Here is an 18,954-nt window from a genome sequence, read left to right as displayed (position 1 = left end):
CATGACCTGAGCTGAAGGCAGACGCTTAACCATCTGAGCCACCCAGGCGCCCTATAAATAAGATTTTTAAAATACATTGAAACTGTCTTAAATTACTTTAATCATTGGATTCAAAGCAAAGTTTTCTATTTTGTCTTTAGTGATTTAATATATATTCTACAGCTGTTTGAAGTAGCAGATTAAGAAGTATATGTTGAGAAATAACAAGTTATTCTTGATTCTTTATCTTTGGCATGTTTGAATTGCTTTTTGCCAACTAGGATTTTAATAAAGTTTGAATAAATCTATAAAAAAACTTGAAACATGAATTTTTAAATGGAACTTTGAAAAATAGTTATTTTGCATTTATTAGGTTACCCTTTCTCTTAGCCTCATTCAGTTGCACCATTCAAAAGCAACATGAAAAAAGCAGTTTGAATGACAAACACAAATATTGGATTATTACTATAATAAATGAGAAATGAACCTTTTTTTTTTTTTCTTCAGTCCCTAAAGCTCCAGAGATAGATCCAGTAGACTGTTTGGTGGCTGACAATTCTATAACAGTAGCTTGGAGAATGCCAGAAGAAGATAATAAGATTGACCATTTTATACTGGAACATCGGAAAACTAATTTTGATGGACTTCCACGTGTAAAGGATGAACGATGCTGGGAAGTAATCGATAATATTAAGGGTACCGAGTATACACTCTCAGGTAAAAGGACTGCATTTCATGAATCTCATTCTCAGAAAGTAAATGTAATTGTGAAAAATATTTTGAGTTACTTTAAAAGATTAAGTTTCTTTAGCCACGAGTAAGTTTCTCTTAAAATATCAGGAAAACTTTCATTTTAATTACTTCTGGATATTTGTAATCTGGTAAAACAAACATGAAGGGGTGTTCTGGAAACAATATTTCAGAATAACATTTAATTTTAACCTTGATTTTCTTTTTTTTTTTTTAATATTTTATTTATTTATTTGAGAGACAGAATGAGATAGAGAGAGTACATGAGAGGGGGTAGGGTCAGAGGGAGAAGCAGACTCCCCGCTCAGCAGGGAGCCCGATGCGGGACTCGATCCCGGGACTCCAGGATCACGAGCTGAGCTGAAGGCAGTCGCTTAACCAACTGAGCCACCCAGGCACCCAACCTTGATTTTCTAAGAATAAAAAAGCTGTCAATTTCCTAGGTGTACATACTACCCTACATTTCAGTGGCACCATGAATACTGTTGCTTTTACCTTTTTATGATTACCTTCACAGTAATACTTAAGGGCTGTGACTTGGTATTAGAAATTCGTGTTAGCCTTTTAAAAGTCTTTAAAAAGGTATTTATACACACACAAAAGGTATTTCCACATATAGGGGACTTTGGGTATTTGAAATGGACAAATGTTTCCAGAGTTCTTCAACACTTCTTATGTATGAGCAGTAACATTACCATTATTGAGCACTTACTGTTTGTCAGGAGTTGGGCTGAAGTGTATTACACAACACATCTCATTTAATCTTTACAATTATGAGGTTGGTTTTATGATTTCTATTTTGCAGATACAAAAACTGCCTCTGTCAAGTTGTTGATAGTCCCATAGCTAGTAATTTTTGGATGGAAATTTTAAAGATTTTATTTTATTTTTTAAAGTAAATCTCTGCATTCATCGTGGGGCTCAAACTTATCATTCTGAGAACCAGAGTTGCATGCTGTACCGATTGAGCCAGCCAGGCGCGCCATGGATTGAGATTTTAATCTAGACTTGACTAACTTCAGAATTTACTATTAATTCCTATGCTTTACTTTCTCTTTAAATTCATTTTTCACATAAAAAGACAATGTTTCATAAATATAAAAATTCTTTAGGGTGTCTTCTTTCCAGAAACTGAATATGTTATTTTATTTTATTTTTATTTTTATTTTTTTTAAAGATTTTATTTATTTATTAGAGAGAGAATGAGAGATAGAGAGCACGAGAGGGAAGAGGGTCAGAGGGAGAAGCAGACTCCCCGCTGAGCAGGGAGCCTGATGCGGGACTCGATCCCCGGTCTCCGGGATCATGACCTGAGCCGAAGGCAGTCGCCTAACCGACTGAGCCACCCAGGTGCCCTGAATATGTTATTTTAAATTGTAGCATTTCTCCTTGAATAAAACATCACTTTTAACAAGGCTTGAGAGTACCTTTTTATCACTAGGTTTAAAAAAAATCCACATTGAAAACTGTATATAATTTATTTCTTTTGAAGAAAGTAGTAGATAACTCATGACTCCTCTTATTTGAGGCGTTATCATCGTTTTAACATAAACATGTACTCTCCTGGAGTAAAGAAATAGTTCCAAGGAGGAAAAGTGTCTCTTTGAAGGTTCAAACTCATACTTTTGGAGTAGGTCCCTTTATTTTTCATATCTGAAAACCATTTTCATTTTTTCAGGCTTGAAGTTTGATTCAAAGTATATGAATTTCAGAGTACGAGCTTGTAACAAAGCTGTAGCTGGAGAGTATTCTGATCCAGTGACTCTAGAGACCAAAGGTAAGATCATAGATATTTATACAGCATAAAACAAAACTTAACATCCGAAGTTATTCAAGACTGTGACAGGAAGCATTTCATGTATGGTAGCACTTCTTCCCCACTGCATGTGCACATACATAGACACACTTGGAATTCCCAGCAGTAGGAATTTTAAGATGGGAAAATTAGAATTACAAAATTGGTTTTCATTAGTTCATCTTTCTTTTTGTTAAGATTTTATTTATTTATTTGACAGAGAGAGAGACAGTGAGAGCGGGAACACAGCAGGGGGAGTGGGAGAGGGAGAAGCAGGCTTCCCGCAGAGCAGGGAGCCTGACGCGGGTCTCGATCCCAGGACCCTGGAATCATGACCTGAGCTGAAGGCAGAAGGTTAACGACTGAGTCACCCAGGTGCCCCGGACATGTACATTTCTATGCAAATTCCACAGATTCAGGAAAATGAATAGCTGGCTCATAGTCTTCTTGGAGCTGGTCTGGCTCCTCCTATTGGCAGTGTCTGAATCTTAGTAGTCAAATTCTTGGTCTTATTGTTTGAAAGAGAAAGACTAAGTTGATTTTAGTCCTTTCAAGAGTTCTCACTGTGAGGGGCGCCTGGGTGGCTCAGTCGGTAAAGCGACTGCCTTTGCTCAGGTCATGATCCCAGCGTACTGGGATCGAGCCCTGCATCAGGCTCCCTGCTCAGCGGGGAGTCTGCCTCTCCTTCTCCCTCTGCTCTTCCCCTCTGCTCGTGCTTTCTCTCTTACTTTCAAATAAATAAAATTCTTAAAAAAAAAAAAAAAATCCCAGCAGTTTGTTGTGTTGGAATTATGAAAGAAAGAAAAGGAGTTCTCACTGTGGGGTAAACCCCTTGGGGTAGGGATAGACTGAAACTCAACCCTGAGACCTACTAAACATTGATTCTGACCTTCAGGGAGACCCAGAATAAAATTTGTCCGTTACATGGCTGTAGGTCACAGCTTTTCTAAGGTTATTCCATACCATTGGAGTAGTTACTAATGAGGGCAAGAGCTCCAGAGGAAAAGTTTAGATTTTTAAAAAATGACATGTTGAACAATTGTTTGCTAATTTTTTTGGCTTATTGTAGTGCTTTTTGACCAACCGTAGTAATAAATGTATGGAACAAAGAACTGGAGGGAAAGGGAGATGGAAATTAAATAGTGGAATCTTACCAAAATTTGATATCCTGCCTTTTAATGGTGTTCAGTGTGGGAAACAGTGAACATTTTTTATTTCTGTCTCTCCAATGTATGTAGCATTGTTTCTTTTTTTTTTTTTTTAAAGATTTTTTATTTATTTATTTGACAGAGAGAGACACAGCGAGAGAGGGAATACAAGCAGGGGGAGTGGGAGAGGGAGAAACCAGCTTCCTGCTGAGCAGGGAGCCCGATGCGGGGCTTGATCCCAGGATCCCGGGATCATGACCTGAGCTGAAGTCAGATGCTTAACAACTGAGCCACCCAGGTGCCCCTGTAGCATTATTTCTTGTCATTGGAACTGTCACATGTGATGAGTAATCTAAGTTCTTATGTATAGAATTTTTAAGTATTTTATCCCTTACTTCCTTGTAAAGGCAAATGATGTGATATTAATCACAAATTACTCTCTAGTTTGAAATGATAGTGACTATGACATGGAATACCAAGAAAGCAGCCACCAACACAAACACATGAAGCATAATGGTGCTTCAATTTTTTGGTACCTTGTTTTCACAGACTTTTAAAGATACAGAAACTAATACCTATCTCTATTTAGAGATGATATGAGATAGGACTGATGTTTGAGACCTCACTTTTGAGACCAGTTGTTTTTTTAATTTTTTTTTTTAAACTACACTGTATCCCTGTTAGCTTAGCGAGACTCAGTGACTTATTTGAGGCCCCATAAAGGGGATAGTGTCCAAAACAAAACAAAAAAAAGGGAGCGAGATGAAAGATTATACCTCTGGGATTGAAGCCCATGCCTTTCTGTCTGCATGCTGTGGTATTTAGCAAGTCTAGTCTCGGTTGGCTTGGAGATTATCTTTTCTTGCCACTCATGACTCCACCCTTCTCCATCATATTAAACATTAGGGAACAGCCTTAGGATTTTTTTCTTGCCTTTATTTTTTTTAAAGCCTTAGGATCGGAGCACCTGGGTGGCTCAGATGATTAAGCATCTGCCTTCGGCTCAGGTCATGATCCCAGTGTCCTGGGCTCGAGCCCCACATCGGGCTCCCTGCTCAGCGGGGAGTCTGCTTCTCCCCCTCCCTCTGCTTCTCCCCCTCCCCCTGCTCTCTCTCTCTCTCTCTCTCTCTCTCTCTCTCTCTCTCTCTCTCTCTCTCTCTCTGTATCTCTGTGTCTCAAATGAATAAATAAAAAAAATCTTTAAAAAAAAAAATAAAGCCTTAGATCTTAACAAGCAGCTGAGAATTGATGGTACCTTAGAGTCATACTTTTTCTTTCTCTCCAGAATGTAGATACCCTCACATGTATTGCCTAATAGAGGGGTTAATAAACCCTGTTTTTTTTTTTTTAAGTTTATTTATTTATTTTTTTAGTAAACTCTACACCCAGTGTGGGGCTTGAACTCACCACCCCGAGATCAAGAGTCTTATGCTATTCTGACTGAACCAGCCATGCGCCCCAACCCACTTTTCTTAAGGCAGTTCATTCTTGATAGTGCAGGGTCTCAAATTTGCTTAATCCTAATTTTTTGGTAACCTGCTTATGAAGTAACTGTTAAATGCCTATTTAATAACCTTATTAAGGAATTTTTTTGTCATTTGTATTGAAAAACTATATTCTTAATATAAGTTCATTTCTGTTTACATTGCAAATTTTGAAAAGTTAACAACTTGTTTAGTATGATATTTCCTAGAAGTAGTATGGTCAGTAGATTTGTATTTAGAAAGTTATTTTGTAAATAAAGACAATGAACAATGGTCAGATGCATAGTTGAAATTAAAGTGCTCTTGGGATGCCCGGGTGGCTCAGTTGGTTAAGCGTCTGCTTTCGGCTCAGGTCATGATCCCAGGGTCCTGGGATCGAGTCCCATATCGGGCTCCTTGCTCAGCAGGGAGCCTGCTTCTCCCTCTGCCTGCCGCTCCCCCTGCTTCTGCTTTCTCTTTCTCTTTGACAAATAAAAAAATCTTTAAAAAATAAAAAATTAAAGTGCTCTTTACAGAATAGTGAAGGAAAAAATTTTTAATTTACTAGGTAAACATTAGGCTCTGTATATGACTACTTTGTTGTTTGATGATGCACACTTTGTAGATACACTGAAGCTTTGGCTAAATCAAGCAGTATCCTTAAGTGAAATAGGGTTGTAAAGGAATATCACTACAATGAGTAATTAACAGAAATTTGAAATTTTGAAGGAAAATATAACTAACAGAAGCCGATTAGTTGGTAACTATGTAGTAGATGATACTTTGCTTAAGGCAGAGATTCTAGGAATTGCATTTGAGAACATGAGGAATTCTGCATTATTTAGCTTAATCAATACATTTTAATGATTTACCTTCAGTTTCAAAGAGAGAAGGTAATACCTTGTTAGACTGATTTCCTAAACTAGCAGTTCTGAGTAAGTCTTATGAGTAAGATAGTTTCCCAAAGTACCAAGTAATTTGAAAAGCATAGTTTTGTTTCATTTTTTAAATTATTTTTTAAAATTTGGCACATTACGTTAGTTTCAAACGTAGTGATTCAGCTTCTCTGTAGTTGTGCTGTGCTCACTGCAAACCATCTGTCATCATAAAATGCTATTCCAGTACCGCTGACTATATGCTCTATGCTGTGCCTTTTATTCCTGTGACGTTTTGAGTTTTTTGATTTGTTTTCATGGAAGTAGTCCTTTCCCCATGTCTTTGCCATCTAAGTCATATCTAGCTCTATCAGCTGGGCCAGTTTCCTTACTCCTGCTGTCATAGCCTGTTTCTCTGTGCTTTTTAATTCCAAACTACTGAGAGTTTAAATATGAAAGTATTAAGTATTAGAGCCTCAGAGAAAATGTGTTTGTGCCAGGCTGTATAATTTTTTTACACCACATCCTCAAGTCTACCAGCTACTCTTCCTATTTAGTCATAGCAGTCAACTGATAATCAACTGATATTCTAATAACAGAAAGTTGAGATTATTATGTGCTGATGGAAATTCCAGCAGAAGGAATAGCAGAGACACCAGAGGCCATGCAACTACATTGTATTTGGTTGGAGTTACAGGATATGTAGAGAATGTCAATGGTCAGTAAAGTAGGAGTTAGTAAATTACAGCCTTATCTTTGGGTACTTTAAATGCTAGCATTAGGAATTTGAACTTTATTGTTTATAGTGTTGAATAAATTAAGTACAAAATAATGTGATGATAGTTGTGCTTCAGAATATGGGTATGTTGTGTATTTTTTAAAAAGTGAAATATTGTTTTGGACAGCACTAAACTTCAGTTTGGATAACTCATCATCCCATTTGAACCTGAGAGTTGAAGATAGCTGTGTAGAGTGGGATCCTACTGGAGGAAAAGGTCAAGAAAATAAAATGAAAGGGAAAGAGAATAAGGGCAGGTAAGCCAGTTCATTAGATCTGTTATGTGGACACATGCTTGTACATTGTTTCTTACTTGACAATGACTGTGATTTGTGATAGGTTAATAACAACCACAGTAGTAAGGAATATAATACTGTTTATCAGTACTTGAATTTGTTATAACATTTCTTATTACTTTTTCTTTCCTAATCCTCTTTTTACACATTTTATTTCAGCAATCCATTTCTTTAAAGTTATATCTACAGCAACTTGAACTGCTTCAGAAAGAAGTTCCTGAATTTTAGACTTATAGATCAGCTGTCTTACCTGAAGGTCTGCCTTAAATGACAGCTTTTAGCATGTACTGTCCCATTGTCTTGCCCCTGATCAGCAACCTTATGAACCAAAGAGGAAGTCTTGGGACCTTTTGTTGTTGTCAGACTTACTTAGACAGTCTCCAAAGTATGGGAGCCTCTTTCCTTTTTTTTTTTTTTTTTAAGATTTTATTTATTTGACAGAGAGAGACACAGCGAGAGGGAACACAAGCAGGGGGAGTGGGAGAGGGAGAAACAGGCTTCTGGTGGAGCAGGGAGCCTGATGTGAGGCTCGATCCCAGGACCCTGGGATCATGACCTGAGCCGAAGGCAGACGCTTAACGACTGAGCCACCTAGGCGCCCCTCTTTCTTTTTTAACAGAGGAAAATTTTGCTCAAACTGAAATAAAGTAATATCACTGTGAGTTAAAACAGTGAATTAAAAAAAAAATTTCTCAGCAGACTTTTGATCTAATTTTAGTATAAGCTGTTAAATTTAAGTTGTAAAGCAGTCTCTTAACAGTTGCCTATTTTTATCTAACAGTGTCCATGTTACTTCACTGAAGAAACATACAAGGTGATGATCTATGTCTGTCTGGTTCTAGGACTTAGTATATCTAGCTTGGCTGAATAACTTTAATTTTTCTTTTAACCAATAAGCAGAAGCCATTGCAGCGCTTTCATAAGCTAAAATACTGCTCTGTGTAGACTGTCTGTATTGGTAGTTTATGTTTTGAATTTACAGCATTAGAGTATGCTGCATACTGTTTAGATTATATTGTATATGGTAACAAAACAATAAGCTCTGCTTTAAAGTCTTTCTTGAGTTATTTTCCCTCATCTGATTTTTTTTTCTACATTTACTTATACCTGGCATCTTTCTTGTGCTGTATTCACTATATCTAACATTACAGCTTTGTTTTTATTTGTATTTGACACGAGGCAGGTTTGAAGTGTTCTTTTTTTTTTAAGATTTTATTTATTTGAGAGAGAGAATGAGATAGAGAGAGAGCATGAGAGGGGAGAGGGTCAGAGGGAGAAGCAGACTGCCTGCCGAGCAGGGAGCCCAATGCGGGACTCGATCCTGGGACTCCAGGATCATGACCTGAGCCGAAGGCAGTCACCCAACCAGCTGAGCCACCCAGGCGCCCTGAAGTGTTCTATATTGTGTAGTGATCATGCAGTTTCAGAAGCATCAAGGATAGAAAATAAAGGTCACTGCTGAAATTACTAGGACAGTGCTCAATGAATCAATTCAAATTGCATGATTAATAATGTGCTAATTTGAAGATAGCACATATCTTTACCAGAAACCAGAATGTATTTCCTTTTCAAAATTATTTTCTTTTTTTCTAGTTTATCTGCTCATTATTAGTGAAAGTGACTTCAGCGTTAGCATATTATAAATTATAAAATGTTGCTGGATTTATATATGAAGTTTCATTTGGTCACTTGGAGATTTTTATAGACTGCTTGTATTTAGCAGTTCAGATCATATTATTTCTCTTTCTCCTCTCCTTTTTAAGGATATTTTATGTGTAGGGTACTTCTGAAATGTTATATACATTTATTCTTTCCATAAATATTTATTCATGTAAGGTGTCAGCTGGATGTGGTGGGTCTTATAGGGATAAACAGTGTTCCTGCCTTTAAGAAATTTGCCCTAGCTTATGTATATAAGATACATATCTATAATCAAATAATAATACAAAGTAGAGATTACATGTTATGGTAAGCATGAATAAAGGATTTTGAGGAAGAAAGATGTCTTGAGCTGCCAGGTTTTAAGGTGGTCAGTTAGGACATTGAGTCAAACTAAAAGTAACAATCAAGCCTGTATTCACTTACGTGATAGTATAAGCAAGGGACCTCAAAGGAAAGGCTGCTAGCTCTCTTCAGTGTTCCATTTTTCCCCAACAGAATGGCACCGGGTGAGGATCAGGTAAATCAAAGATTGCAAATGGTGGTTATCTGGAGGGTCATCTCACTGCCAAGAGAGCCCCAAACAGAATGCTCTTCCTGTTGTTTTATGGACCTGAGGCCAAGAAGAAGGGAGAAGAGGGAAGGTTAGAAGTGGAAAAGTATTGAGTTGGAGTGGAGAGAGTGCCTTCAGACTACACACCTCACCCCTGTCCCCTGTAAGGAGGTCTATACAGAGGCAGCTGAAAAGGTCTCATAAGGGGGTCTCTGAATAGAGGTGCTTAAGCTAGGAATGCAGATATGCATATGAGTACTGGGTTGGGGTGGGGGTGGATTGCATCTCCCTTCAGAAACTGTGGTGAACTAGCTATGCACCAAGTCTGGTATGGGAAAGGCAGCCCTCCTAGGCTTGTCACTAAAAGCCTTTTGTAATTGTCTATGGTTGGGCCTGAAACGCTACACATAGGATTTTGACCTGGAGCTGGATTCTTCAGAAGTGTTGTTTAGCCCGGTAAGATCTGGAAGATTTTCATTAACGAAATAGTATTTAGGCTGGTTCTCAAGAAAGTAGAAGAATGCATGCCCATTTGGACTTGGATTGAGAGAGGGAGGAACAAGAGAAAAGGCACTGAAGCAAGTTGCCTGAGTTTAAGGAACACTTTAGCTGCTACATTTAGCTGCTCTCTGGGGGTGAGAAGGCTAGAAAAGCGGATTGGGACCAGATCCAGAAGAACCTGCAATTCCAAGCTAAGTTGTTTGTAGGTAGGAAAGAATACTTGAAGATTTTAAAGTAGGCGTGTCACATAGATTTATCTGGTAACAGTGAACAAGATGAATTGGGTGCCAAAGAGATCATTTCAGAAACTAGTAAAACAATCTAGAGTGCAGGTAGACTTCATACACAGTCAAGCTGCAAAGGTATTGTTAAAGGGGAGAGGTGGGAGGGATCATGTTTGACCTAGGACAGTAATAGCTGTTGTACTGCTTGCAAAAATGTTCTTAGGGTTGGAAGTCTACAAGCTGCAATGGAAGAGTCCTCCTTATTTAACTTTTCTTTGAAATTTAAACTGCCACTCTTAATAGTTCGTTTTTTGTCTTTTCTCCATGCTTTTCCCTTTATTTCTTTACTACTGGTAAGTTATGATTTTTTTGTTTTTTAAATGCAGTGATTCAGTATAATTGAAATGTTATTTTTTAGGCATCTTTGGGTTTTGATTTATTTTGCATTTTTGAGATTTAGTGAAAGGCCTAATACTGTCCTGTTTATCATACCATATAATTTGATGTAAGGGGAGATCAGGTTGAATCTTGTCCATTTTAGTAGGAGAAATGCTTTATGATATTTTATATTATCCTGTGCACGGATTTGGGCATTTACTAAGTTTCTTCTTTTTAAGAAGAAAAGATCCAGAACAAAAATACCTGCTGCTTATGAAAAGGTTATTTAGTTTTCATTTTAATTGTATTTTTGCATTTTAAAATTTAAATTTAACTGCAAGAAATGTAAGCTCTATAATCCATTACCTTTCTTGAGTTCTTCCTTTCGGTTCTTTTGTTTTCCTTTTTATCTTGTCTCATTTTGGCATTGTTTCTTAAATCAATTGCGTGTTCTTTGTTTAAGCTTTGTTCAGTCTGCATGATATTAGTGTTCAGCCTGCTTTGTGTTGATGACTTTTTACATTTCAGTGTTTATAATTGACAACTCTGATAATAATTCAGATAAAAGTAAATGGTGTTATTTGTGCAACATAATTAAACATCTTTTCAAAGTTTCCTTTCATGATTTGTAATTTTAGTTTGTGAAACATCTGTAACATAGAATATTTGTTTTTCTTTTTTTCCTGTTTATATAGAAGTGGCACACCATCCCCCAAACGGACATCCATAGGCTCCAGGCCACCAGCAGTAAGAGGCAGCAGAGATCGTTTCACTGGGGAATCATACACAGTGCTGGGTAGGATACACATAGTCTTCATTATGTCAGTTAATATTAAAGGCATCACGGTCATACTCATGGGCTTTCTGCTCACTTAGAGTGGGAGTGGCCTGTGTACTGAATGAATATTTGCCAGACTTTCTCCCTCTTGAAGCCTGATTACTTTTGGCAGGTTTCAATTTGTCTAATCATTGATTGCTTCATTTTATGTAGTGCTCTATGTATATGCATATCTTTTTTTTTCATTTTTTATTATTGTTATGTTAATCACCATACATTACATCATTAGTTTTTGATGTAGTGTTCCATGATTCATTGTTTGTGCATAACACCCAGTGCTCCACGCAGAATGTGCCCTCTTTAATACCCATCACCAGGCTAATCCATCCCCCCAACCCCCTCCCCTCTAGAAACCTCAGTTTTTCAGAGTCCATCGTCTCTCATGGTTCGTCTCCCCCTCCGACTTACTCCCCTTCATTCTTCCCCTCCTGCTATCTTCTTCTTCTTTTTTTTCTTAACATATATTGCATTATTTGTTTCAGAAGTACTGATCTGTGATTCAACAGTCTTGCACAATTCACAGCGCTCACCATAGCACATACCCTCCCCAATGTCTGTCACCCAGCCACCCCATCCCTCCCACCCCCCACCACTCCAGCAACCCTCAGTTTGTTTCCCGAGGTTAAAAATTCCTCATATCAGCGAGGTCATATGATACATGTCTTTCTCTGATTGACTTATTTCACTCAGCATAACACCCTCCAGTTCCATCCACGTTGTTGCAGATGGCAAGATCTCATTCCTTTTGATGGCTGCATAATATTCCATTGTGTATATATACCACATCTTTATCCATTCATCTGTCGATGGACATCTTGGCTCTTTCCACAGTTTGGCTGTGGTGGACATTGCTGCTATAAACATTGGGGTGCACGTACCCCTTCGGATCCTGACATTTGTATCTTTGGGGTAAATACCCAGTAGAGTATATGCATATCTTCTGAGGGGATAGTAAGGAAGAAAAGTTCTAAAGCCTTTTATAAATCAGAAAAATTAGTAGTAAATATACAAGTAAAGTTATAGCAAATACTCTGCATTTAGTGTCCATGTGTTAATATGGTTATTTTTCTGAATCAGTTTTTTTGTGCCATTTTGTGAGATGAGAGACGGGTAAAAATCTATGTGACTCATAAGGAAGAAGTTAGAGCCAAATTTACCTTTCTGGTCTTTTGCAGGAGACACTGCTATTGAAAGTGGACAACATTATTGGGAGGTCAAAGCCCAGAAGGATTGTAAATCCTACAGTGTAGGAGTAGCATACAAGACTTTGGGGAAATTTGACCAGTTAGGAAAGACAAACACTAGCTGGTGTATCCATGTCAACAACTGGCTACAGAACACATTTGCAGCAAAGCATAATAATAAAGTCAAAGCCTTGGATGCTACTGTTCCTGAGAGAATAGGTGTATTTTGTGATTTTGATGGGGGTAAGTTTACTGATTTTCTCGTAAGTCATTTTGTCATAGTTGCTTATATTTTACTACTTTTCATTGGTAATCGTCTATATGCATTTCCCATTAATATGGTGGTCAGGGTATTTTGACCTACTAGGATTTGGTCACAAAAATAATTTCAGCTCTAGAATTGACTGGAAGGGTGTGTGATGTTTGCCTGAAGGCTTACAAAAGCACTCATCTATAATATGCTTAATAAGTCTGAAAGAATGATTTTCTTAATTTTTGTCTTAAGCATTAAAATTTTTTCTGTCCATTTTAATTCCTTCCTGACCTTATTTTATTACCTGAAAAGAGTGGTGGAGTCAGATTTTTCAAGTTGGGATGGACCTTAGAAATTGCCCAATCCATCTGCCATAGATATAAAATCCTTCTTACAGTTACCTCTGTAGGTAGTTGTCACTCCTGTGCTTGAAGAACTTTCTAATGTGAAGCTCATTATCTTAGAAGGCAGCTTATTTCACTCTTGGATAGTACTCAGTAATAGAAGGTTTTTCTTAAATTGACTCGCTTTGTTTCCTAATAACTTCCGAGGCTACTGTCCTTAAATTTTGTCATCTGAAGAAACACAGAATTATGTTCCCTAATTCACATTTACATGATAATATAAGTTTAAAAACTATTAACATTGCTTCTTTTGCGCTTTTTCCAGACTATACATTCTCTGTACCATTAGCTGTTCTTCTTACAGCTTAATTTTTCCGAAAGTTTATAAGCTGCTGTGGTTACATCCTGTGTCCACATATTTCTTAAATATTGGTTCTCAAAGTAGATCATGCAACTTCTGACCATCATAAGACATGTAATTTGGCAACACAGTTTCTAGTAATATGACTTAATAGCACTTTTGGTCTATATTGAGCTTGTAGCTACCCAATCCAGTAGATCTTTTCTCATGGAGTTCTGTCAAATTGCCTTTCCCCCCCATATATTAGGCAGTTTAGGGTTGTTTTTGTCGTTTAAACTCAAATGAAGAATATTACATTTGTCCTTAAGTTTCTTTTTCTCTTTTGTTTCGAATTTTTATTTTAATTCTAGGTAGTTAACATGTAGTGTGATACTGATAGTGTGATACTGAATTTAGTGATTCCTCACTTATGTATAACACCCAGTGCTCATCACAACAAGTGCCTTCCTTAATGTCCATCACCAATTTAGCCCATCCCCTGCCCACCTCCCCTCCATCAACCCTCAGTTCTCTATAGTTAAGAGTCTCTTATGGTTTCATCTTAATAGATTTGGCCACTTTTTTTGAAAACTTTTGTTCAGATCATCTAAAAAGTAACTTGATATTTTTTGTAAAATTTGCTTAAGCTTTTTGAACTAGGTATTTGATAAGCATCTTTTCTACTGTCATCAAAATATTTACATAATATATATGCTTTTTTTTTGAGAGAGAGAGAAATAGAGAAAGAGCATGAGCAGGGCAGAAGAAGAGGGAGAGAGAGAATCTTAAGCAGGCTCTATGTTCCACGTGGAGCCCAACACAGGGCTCAATCTCATGACCTTGAGATCATGACCTGAGCCGAATTCAAGAGTCAGATGCTTAGCTGACTGAGCCTCCCAGGCGCTTCTATAAAAATTTTGAAGATGAAACTATTAAACTAGGGAACAAAAGTAATTCCCTAGATACTTCTTTCCAATTTGACACTTTAAGCTAATAAAACCCAATTTTACCATTTTAAGTAACATTGTGTCCAAATAATTTGCTGAGCCTTCTACCTCGTTACTCAAAAGAAAAAAGTTAACTTTGGCTTGATTTAATTTTAGTGATGACATGTTAGTTTTGCTGCATTCTTTTTTACTTACTTTGAATCAGATAAATAATTTTCCTCAGGATACATGTTGTTACTGACACTTTTTTTTTTCTTTATCAACTCTCAGGATAGATTTTGCCTCTCTTCTGTCTCTTTTCTCATACTTTGTGGTTCCTCAAAGATACTAGTGAGAAGTGTAATTGCTAGCATAGGGTAACTTTTCACTGGTAATCGTCTATATACAATTTCCATTAATATGGTGGTCAGAGTGTTTTGACCTACTAGAATTTGATCAGAAACATAATTTCAGTTCTAGAATTGACTGGGTGTGTGATGTTTGCCTAAAGCCTTACAAAAGCACTCATCTATAATATGCTTAGTAAGTCTGAAAGAATGATTTTCTTGATTTTTGTTTTAAGCATTCAAATTTTTTCTGTTCATTTTAATTCCTTCCTGACCTTATTTTATTACCTGTAAAGAGTGGTGGAGTCAGATTTTTCAAGTTGGAATGGACTTTAAAAATTGCCCAAACCATCCCTAGTAATGTAGGATGGAATCTGATTCTGAGGGCCTTGGAAAATAGTAATAGGCTTGTCTTTTTTATAGTAGTTGAGGGAAGGGGGTTTCTGTGCATTTTTAAAAACTGTAGTCATATGATGATAATCTAATTTTAGAACTGTTGGAGAGTAAGTGGTTAAATGTGGAAGAGATTGCAAACATAGAGTAAGACTTCTCAGGAGTCAGTCTTCGTGCAGTGTGAGCAAGACCATGTTTGTCTTGTTAGGTATTATATCCTTATTGCCTGGCAAGTGCTTTTACCTAGTAAGCCCCCCCTTTTTTTAAAGATTTTATTTATTTATTTGACAGAGAGGAGAGAGGGAACACAAGCAGGGGGAGTGGGAGAGGGAGAAGCAGGCTTCCTGCTGAGCAGGGAGGAAGCCGGATGCGGGGCTCGATCCCAGGACCTGGGATCATGACCTGAGCTGAAGGCAGATGCTTAATGACTGAGTCACCCAGGTGCCCCTAGTAAGTCCTTAATAAGTGTTTGTTGAGTGATTCATAGTAACAAGGGCCTGAGCAGTGGGGAATCCAGAGGAATGGAGTTGGTGGTTCTGAGAAGTAGAATTCATAGGACTCAATAGCTAAATATGAATTGGAGAGCAAACAAAGAAGAGTTGAAGATGACTGAGATTCCAGCCAGTGTGGTCAAGAGGATGGTATGTCATCTGCAGCATGGGGAACATAGTCCTGGGGAAAGAGGAGGTGCCAGCAGGACAACTGTGTGGCATGACTGGCTTATACTTAGAAATTCAGTGTTAGGACTCAGAAGAGAAGTAGAGCTGAAGCTAAATGTTAAGACACAGCATCACAGCGTGGCTACTGAAGAACAGTTAAATGTTACTGCTCTGCTGTTTACTTTGTGACCACACATAGGTTGCTTAACGTTTTGATGTACTGTATATAAAGAACCCAATGCTTTAATGGTAGACATAAATATTAGTTTCTCGTCTCTGTTTGGTGGCAGCTGAGTCATTAAGGGAACATTGTAGAGAGAACACAGAACCTGGACAAGCATCTACATTCAGAATAGGAGAAAAGGAGACAGAAGATATCCTCAGGGTTAGAGATACAGAGAAGTCATGGGACAAGAATTTCAAGAAGTGGTAACAGATGTAAGGAGGCCATCAGGTTGGACAGTTACGTGGTCAGAAAGACAGTTATTTTAGTTGCAGGGTCATGTTGAAAGACTGTGAGGGTATTTTAAAAACAAACAAAACTGAAGCAGTGATAATTATGATTTCAGAGACTGAAATGAGTATGGCTTCAAGTGTTTAGAAGACAAGGTTTAATAAAATAAGCCTTAAATGATGATAGGATTTCGGTACAAAGGCTGGTTATAGTAAAAATGAAGAAGAAATAGCCTGGTTTTTACTGAGTTAAGGAAAACATTTGTTAAATAATGATAAAATAAATAGTTTATAGTTGAATAAGTAAGAGTAGTGCCAGATTATGGAAGCACTGTGGAGATCCTGAAAATCAGGAAAGAAAACTAGATTTGGGCTTTTTCTTACACACGTCTACTACTGATTACTGACTTTCAAGTGAGAATTTCTGAGTCTAGTCCTTATACTTTGTAACCAAAAAAAGTGCCAAAATATGTATTATTACATTTACCCATGATGATATGTTAGATTTAATTAAATGTTTTTGTGTAATAAGGCTTTTTTTTTTTTCCTTTTAGGTCAACTTTCTTTCTATGATGCAAGCTCAAAACAGTTGTTGTATTCCTTTAAGATGAAATTTACTCAGCCAGTACTACCTGGTTTCATGGTTAGTACCAATTTATATTTTATTTGGTTTGATAACTTTAAGGAGAACAATCTGTGCTATATATTTGGGATAGCCAAACATCTTTTTTTTTTTTTCATATTCTTCCCTCTTTCCCTAATCTACCTCTCCCAAATCTGTGATTGTCTGTATATTTTTGGTATTTTTATTGAAGTAAATATTATTACATAAAAGTATGCAAATTATAAGAATGCAGTTTGATGAATCTCACAGGACTACACACATTTTTGTAACCAGTGTCTAGATCAAGAAATGGAACATAACCAGAATCCCATAAGCCCCCTTGTGCTTGTTTCTGGCCCCTGCTGGTCAGCTAGCAAAGTGGTTACTATCTTGAATTTTAATACCATAAATTCATTTTGCCTCCTTTTCAACTTTGTATATTGAATCCTACAATATCTTTTTGGTTCAACATTATGTTTGTGAGATTTATCCATGTTCTCTGTGGTGGTATTCATTCTTATGTAGCTTCCCCTTGTATTTATATGTATAGTTCTCCATTATATGACTCTTTCATCATTTATATATCATTGGGTTCTTGAGTGGTCTCCCCTTGGGGACATTTAGAATAATGTCTATGAATATTCTTATCATGTCTTTTGGTAAATGTGTGTATATATTTCTGTCAGGTATGTAACTAAGATTGGAGTTGCTAGATGGTATGATATGTGTGTAATCAACTCTCGTAGGGTTTTTTAGAGTTGTTAGTTATACTAATTAATTGCTAGCAGTATATTAGAGTTTGATTCTTCCACATCTTTATCAACATTTGGTAGTATCTTTTTTAAGTTTTAGTCCTTCTAGTGGATATGATATATACTCACCAGTTGAAGGACTTTTTGATTCTTTTCAGTTTTTGGCAATTTTGAATAAAGGCACTGTAAACATTCGCAAATGGGTTTTTATGTGAATATTCATTTTCATGTCTCTTGGGTAAATACCTAGGAGTGAGGTTATTAGATCACTTGAAAGTGCATGTTTAACTTTAAAAGAAACTACCAAAATGTTTTCCAAAGTGGCTGTATGACTTTTGCATTCCTACTAGCAATATATGAAAGTTTACTACATCCTTGCCGTTACTTGATATTGTCACATTTCTTGTTGTTCAGCAATTTTAATAGGCATGTAATGGTATTTCATTGTGGTTTTAACTTGTATTTTCCTAAGGACAAATGATGTTGAACATTTTTTCGTGTGCTTATTTGCCATTTGTATAATTTCTTTGGTTAAGTATCTACTATTTGTTCATTTTTTATTGGGTTACTTGTTTTCTCATTAATGAGTTTTAAGATTTCTTTATGTATGATGGATATGAGTCCCTTATCAAAAAACTGTTTTGCAAATATTTTCTCCCAGTTTGTGGCTTTTCTCATTTTTTGAACATTTTGATGAGAAGTTTTTCATTTTAATGAAATCCTGTTTATCCATTTCTTTTCTTTTATGGATCATGCATTGCCTAACTCAGGTTCACAAAGATATTTTCTTTTGCATTCTTCCTAAAGTTTTATGGTTTTAGGTTTTATATTTAGGTCTGTGATCCACTTTGAGTTATTTTTTTGTATATGGTACCAGGTATGGTTTGAGATCTATTTTTTTGCATACGGATTCCAAGTATTCTAGTGCCACTTACTGAAAAAGACTAACCTTTCTTCATTGATTTGCCCTTGCACCTTTGTGCTAGATGTTTTGAGTAAATAGGTTTGTAAATCACTTAAATAATTTCCACAAAAGTAATATAGTGGTTTTATAATCACAGAGCTGCTTTTGTGTTTTGGGAGTTATCATTACTGAACTTGCTAGTTTTAAAAATTTGGAATGTTAATCATACAGCTATAAATTTCACAGGTCAGTGAATTCTTTGGTACATTACTGTGATCACTTAGTAAATACTAAACACTTTAGGATATAATTGAAGATGGGAATACTTCAACAGTTTCTAGGAGGTCCCTTGTCTCAAGCTATGTCGGCTACAAACCAGGCATTGATGATAATTTAAGTGATCCATTCTTTCATATTTTATTTATTTTGTTTTTTTTTGTTTTTTAAAGATTTTATTTATTTATTTGAGAGAGAGAATGAGAGATAGAGAGCACGAGAGGGAAGAGGGTCGGAGGGAGAAGCAGACTCCCTGCTGAGCAGGGAGCCCGACGCGGGACT

General features: G+C 36.7%; 1 protein-coding gene across 5 annotated transcripts in view; it reads left to right on the top strand.

The window, feature by feature from the left end:
- Nucleotides 1-18,954, top strand: part of FSD1L (fibronectin type III and SPRY domain containing 1 like) — a 68,677-nt gene that overhangs the window by 41,482 nt on the left and 8,241 nt on the right. For 3 of the 5 annotated variants that reach the window (XM_073876627.1, XM_073876626.1, XM_025888081.2), the window contains 7 exons: nt 487-696; nt 2,408-2,506; nt 6,916-7,045; nt 7,866-7,898; nt 11,095-11,195; nt 12,413-12,664; nt 16,691-16,779. In XM_073876627.1, coding sequence (XP_073732728.1) covers nt 487-696; nt 2,408-2,506; nt 6,916-7,045; nt 7,866-7,898; nt 11,095-11,195; nt 12,413-12,664; nt 16,691-16,779 — 914 coding nt within the window. The remainder of the gene's footprint in view (nt 1-486; nt 697-2,407; nt 2,507-6,915; nt 7,046-7,865; nt 7,899-11,094; nt 11,196-12,412; nt 12,665-16,690; nt 16,780-18,954) is intronic. The other 2 variants (XM_073876625.1, XM_073876624.1) reach the window with 2 other exon arrangements.

The sequence above is a fragment of the Callorhinus ursinus genome, unplaced genomic scaffold (assembly GCF_003265705.2).
Source record: "Callorhinus ursinus isolate GAN/ISIS: 27379988/994484 unplaced genomic scaffold, GSC_fseal_2.0 scaffold24, whole genome shotgun sequence".
In the NCBI taxonomy this organism is placed as follows: Eukaryota; Metazoa; Chordata; class Mammalia; order Carnivora; family Otariidae; genus Callorhinus; species Callorhinus ursinus.
Note: the sequence above shows the minus strand (reverse complement) of the source record. Positions and strands in the feature narration are given on the sequence as shown.